Below are 5,938 nucleotides of genomic sequence, written 5' to 3'. Positions count from 1 at the left end.
TTGTTTTTCGGATGTTACAAAAATCATGCATTTACTTATATTTCTTGTTCTGTCTTCACACCTTTAGCTCCGCCCATTCTGAAGTTACATAGAATGTTTCAGCCTGGATTGTTTTTTGATTTAAGCGCATAACAGATCAGCCAATCACAAAGAAGATATAAATGGATCAATTTTAAAGGCACAGGAACAAAAACAGCCTGTTTAATTCTTACAGATGAAAAAAGTTTGGAAAGTGTAAAAATGAAATACAAATGCGTTTGGTGTGTAAATTTACACAAACTTCATACAATGAAAAGGCAGCATATGGCCTTTAAACTATTCATTAACACTACAGAAATGCAGCCTGTTGATTCTTCATAGGCTGAACAAAATGATAGAGCTTAAAGTCTCAGTGCACACAGAGTAAAGTATTAAAAATTTTATATGATATTAAGAATCAGAGGAAAACCTTTTATCTCCAAAATAGTAACTTTACAGGAGAAGGAAAAACCCTACTTTACTTTTAATGCAAGTCAAAGGAACCGGACGTTTTTCCAAGTAATTTTGGGCCGTTTCTTTTGTTCCATTCATCATGAAATTTACACACAATGTAAAGGACAAAAAGCAATTTCAAATTATATGAAAAACTGACACACGTCAAAAATGGAGGTACAAGGTTTTTTTAAACCACAGTGATATGAAGCAACCAGCAAAGCATGAATAAAAAAATCTAAGATAAAAATTATAAAACACAGCTCAAAACCTGCTGATCAGACCTATCTAAGAGTTGTGTGGGCGTGGCTAATAAGTAGCTTGATTGACAACTCTCTGTCCAACTTCCCTAGCCTGCTCCGCCCCTCATGCAGAACTAAAATCATCATCCAGCTTTTATATGACGGTACCTGGACCAAAATAGCCATGAATGGACAGATGGACGAACAAACAGACTGACCAAGAGATGTCAGCCTTGTGATTGGTCAGAGGAATGCTTATGGAAGCTTTACCCAAGAGTAGGCCTGCCCAGTTTACATTGAGAGGAGTGAAATATGGTTAAACATATTGGCCATTTATTGGTCATTGGAACATTATTCAGAGTTTACTTAGTACATATTCACTATTTGCGATTAGGAAGGTTCCCTGGGTGTTGAACAAAGCTGAACCATGCTAAGCACAGCAGGCTAACAGAAGCTAAAAAACAGAGAAACCTCAGAGTTGTTGTGGGTGCTGGATCAGCTCTGTGTACAATGTGTAGCTCTGAATGAAGAAGAAGTGATGGTCACAGTTTTTGAGGTGAGAAACATACAGGCCTGTGTTCCCAAACGCTTCCACTGCTAACGCTAACTAGTTGTGACACACAGGCACAAGCAGTCTAACGTTTTTCTTCAAAAATGAAACGATAATACATTAAAGCAAAAACATAAAACTCATTTAGACGTGTTTCAGTATAAATTCAGTCAGACAGAACCATCTTAATTAGCAACATTTCCTTTCCTGCTGCGTTCATTTGCGAGGTGTTGGATGTTGACACTGACAGTGACAGCACATCACCAGTGGGGGTGCTGTGGTGCCACTTTTTTCACCATTACTTTATGGTTTTACAGACTTAAAGTTTTTTTCAGGTCAGTATTTACAAAATACACTTATACTTATGCTTTTTTACATTAAAAGTAAGCTTAAAGTTTTATACTGTCAGCTTGACCTACACATGCTCTGGCCACAAAAGCGTTCATTCATAGCAACAGGCCTCTGAAGTCATACTGTCATTCTGTGCTTGCTGTCATGCCCGTATCTCCTTTGTTGCATCCTGTGTTAAACAAAATTCTCCAAACTTGATACATTCTGTCCTACACCCATTTTCTACTAAATGTCACTTGATTTTCTGAGCTATGAAGCTGTTAAGGAGTCAAAATATGAGCACTGCTATATCCATGCTAATAGCAAACTACCACTTCTGCATCATAGATATACAAAGCTAGATGCCATGTTGGATCCTGCCAGGCACGTCAATAGCACCGCCATTTTGGGTTCAGTCAACATCGCTGCTGGACTGCATTCAGTACCATTACAGAGCAGCAGTTTTAGAAAGATACTGTCCAAATTTAAACTATTTCAAGAATATCACACTCAGAAAGCGGGAAAGGATTAAATAATGGAGGAACGCAGTGATCCACGCTCATGTTTGTGTTATGGTTATGTGCAGATATGGCCGTGTGGTTAATGAGGCACAGAGAACCTGTTGATGTGACTGTGTTTCCTCTGGTTTTATATTAAGCTTATTTCATTTAATAGTCTATTCAGGGGATCTTAACACTATGTAGTAGTTATTTATTCACAGTGATGTTCAGTGCTTTGTGGCTCAAAAGTTACAGCATTCCTTAATCCATGTAGATATTCATAATAGATCAACTTTAGCACCTTCTTAAACGAAGCTGAGGTTAGTTTCTAATTTGTCAGCCTCTTGTTCGAGTTTTCCCGTTCCACCTTAAATGGTGCACCTTCTGGCACCAGAAAGTGACAGCTGCACCATTTAAGGTGGAACGGGAAAACTCGAACACGAAGCTGGTGAATAGGAAGCCAACTTTAGCTTCATCCTTCTTACTGTGGTTTGGGGGTTTATTTTATTGTTATGTGTATTAAGATTAGAAGTGTTTCACACATTGATAGATTTGCTGATGTGTGTCTGATTATGTTTCTTGCGCTAAACTTGGTTTTTAACGTCAGATGCAGACTAAATACTTTCCCGCTGGTCTGGACGGCTAATAAGCATAATCAGTTATTATAGACATAAAAGCTACCGAGAGCAGCCCATGCAGCCTAGATTTATCTGTGTCTGAGGATTATAACAAAACAAATTTGGTCAAAATTGACTGAGTAATAAGGAAGTTATGGCTGATTTAATCCTGAGACTCTTCATCTCTCAATACAAGTGAATTTGTTCACAAGCAGAACTTGACCTCTCCAATATGGTGGACGTGCAGACGTATCACCTCAGATAGAGAACAACAGGCAACGCGGCATCTAGGTATGTATATCTATGTTCTGCACATTGAGTTTTTGTTGCATATAAGTGAGTCTATGATTACATTTCAACACTACTGTACAATAACACTAGCTACTCCAAATGTACTCTACTAATGCCAGAGCAACTTAATCACAATCAACAAAGCTTGCTGGTTTATGTGGGGCATTTAAGTGAGGTTGAACTATTAGTCTTATAATGTCAAGTCAGTGCAGCAGTGTTAGCTCACATGTAGCAAAATGTATATTTCATCTCAACCTTATAGTGAATGTGAACACTTTTTGTAAAGCTTGTCCAATAGTTGCCAACAAGGAACGCTTTTGTGGGTGGAGCTTTGGTCAATTGTTATAAATAAAATAACCAGTAATAAAAACGATAAAGTACATTGTCATCATGCAGCATTGCCTTGCTAAAGTTCTGACAATGAACTTCATTCATAGTATATACAGACTACAATATATACATATAATACATTTGTGTTGCCAGCCATTTATAAATAATATAATTATGCCAAACAATAGTTCCTTACATTCTCTGTCCACAGAAATATGCGCTTGTCTACAGAGATTCTCTTTATTAAAGTGGACTAATTCTCTGCTATGATGACGACGAGGAGTTCTCCTTAAATCGCAGCACTAATATCTGTTTCTTCTCAGGGATGGGTGAGTAGATGGAAGATTTCTGTGCGGGTGATTGACGTCCCAGCAACCGAGCTAGTTTGCTCCTAAAAGACTTGCACATAAGGAAGTAAATGATGGGGTCCAGGCACACGTTGCAGGACGACAAGAAGAGCGTAGCCTTTTTGCCATTCAACAGTATGTCCTTCACCTCCGGGGTGAAGGTGGTGTGAATTTGGCTGATGGTGAACGGGAACCTCCATACATGATACGGGACGAAGCAGACGAAAAACACCAGCAGAACCACCAGAACGTTCTGTCCAGACTTGGCCTCCCTCTGCCCTGCTGGTCCCCCTATCACGAACTGGGCAGAAGAGAGACGAATGTGCCTGAGGATGGACATGTAGCACATCACCAGGGTGATCAACACTGTGAAGAAAATCCCTATGTTGATGTAGACCACCACTCCATGCCAAATTCGCCCCAGCTCATTTTTTAGACATGTGCAGTTATGTGCTGTCTCCGGCTTCAGATCTCCATTGGTCAGTATGGTGTTGGGGAGTGACAGGGTCAGCATGGCCAGCCACACCATAGCCGACATGGCTAAGGTGAAGGAGTAGCTGTAGAGGCAATCTCCCACACTTGCCACCGAACGGTCGCACGATCTTCAGGTAGCGATCCAGAGCCACCAGGCCCAGGAAGAGGATGTTGGCGTACATGGAGCAGTAGAAGAGCACGGCCGTGTAGCGGCAGGATATCGCCGGAAGCCACCACGGTCCCACTTGGGCCTCGCTGAGGATGGTGACTGGCAGCGTGAGGGTCATGAGCAGGTCAGCTGCCACCATGTTCCTCAGGTACAGCATGAAGGTCCTCTTCTTGGTGCGGATCTGGAAGAAGACCCACGCCGCCATGGAGTTGAGAAGCAGGCCAGTCAGAAACACCACTGAGTAAAGCGAGGCGAAGACCAAGGAGGGCACCTTGGTAGGAGTCGACTGGTTCGAGCAGTTAGGAGCCATAACTGGAAAACAAAAGTTAAATGATTCAGGATTATAGGGCACACTTAGTGAATGAATTTGTATTGCATGAATAGGAACGGGGGGATCTGATCAATCTGGAGGGGTCTTGGGTTTATTGTCACAAAAGGTACCTGGCCTGTATTATTATTTACCTATTTTTTTTTTTTCTTCCACATCAACCCAGCATGGTTTATCAGAAAAGGAGACCATCCAGTTACCTCACATGAGGGCATATTTCTGCCTATGGCCTTTATTCAGCTTGTAAAGTAGACACGTCAAGGAGTTTGAGTCTTGCATGCCATGTTTATTACGATAAATTGTTTGCAACACTTATTTAATGCACTTGACTTATTGCTGTTTCCTCTTATTACATTTATTGTTATCAAAGCATTTCAATAAAATGTTTATCACAACATGATTAGGCAATTTATTGTATTTCATTGTGTAAAATGTGACAACAGAGCAAACCTTCAACTTTAAAGGGCATCTGATACTGATTATCCCTCATAAAATGACATTATTACTGTTAATTATATTGTATAGCTTAAAAACCCCCACAAATTTACATGCCATTATATAAATAACAATATAGTAACCTTAACTTTTGGTGTAAATTTGCACCCCTGTGTTGAAAAACACTTACAGAACAGTTTGGAAGTCAAAGAAAACCCTTCATTTTTAAGGGGTCTGATTTTTCATGGCCTGCCTGATTTCAAAAGCCTCTTCCTCGCTGTTTTTCTTTCATCACAGGGAATGTCGCTTGCTCCCATGAATTCAGTTTCTAGCCCTTTTAAGGATGTGTTTAATAATCCAGACCTTTTTTGTTTACGAAATTAGCATTTCTCAAACAGATGTGTTTGTATTTGATATCTCTCAGTGGAGGTGACTGTACAGGGTCCAAAAGCATCAAAGAATTAAAATCACTTCAAAGAACAAGTTTGGTGGAAAGTCAAACATATACAGTTTTCCTCTGTCCCCAGATGTAGTCCATCAGCCAAAATATGTTTTGTGTCCAACTTTGGCTTCTTTATTTTACGCTGGGGATACAAGTCAAACGCTGTTAACTAACACTACAGGTCAATAGTCACCCAAATCTTTTCTGGGAATACATCCCATTTTCTAAAACAGCTCTAATCACATCCAACTCTTTATTAAGGTTGTGCAAACTTGTGGGTTTTAGGACACCAAAAAAACTACTTAGACCAGGGGTCGCAACCCAAATGTTAAGAAGATCCATTTTGTCCTTTCAACAAAAATCAAGCCACCTTGGGAGCCACAACATTTTATGTCCAGTTTACCATCTTGGC

At 40.1% G+C, this 5,938-nt stretch overlaps 1 protein-coding gene across 1 annotated transcript; it reads right to left on the bottom strand.

Annotated features, from left to right (window-relative positions):
- Positions 1-589: 589 nt before the first annotated feature.
- On the bottom strand, positions 590-4,631 carry LOC118797393 (G-protein coupled receptor 87-like). The gene is given in 2 exon segments (XM_036556735.1): positions 590-4,252; positions 4,254-4,631. Coding segments are annotated over 2 exon segments (1,035 nt in total). The 3' UTR covers positions 590-3,595.
- Positions 4,632-5,938: the final 1,307 nt, after the last annotated feature.

The sequence above is a fragment of the Colossoma macropomum genome, unplaced genomic scaffold (assembly GCF_904425465.1).
Source record: "Colossoma macropomum unplaced genomic scaffold, Colossoma_macropomum, whole genome shotgun sequence".
NCBI lineage: Eukaryota > Metazoa > Chordata > Actinopteri > Characiformes > Serrasalmidae > Colossoma > Colossoma macropomum.
The sequence above is the reverse complement of the archived record's forward strand: the minus strand, read 5'-3'. Positions and strand labels throughout refer to the sequence as shown.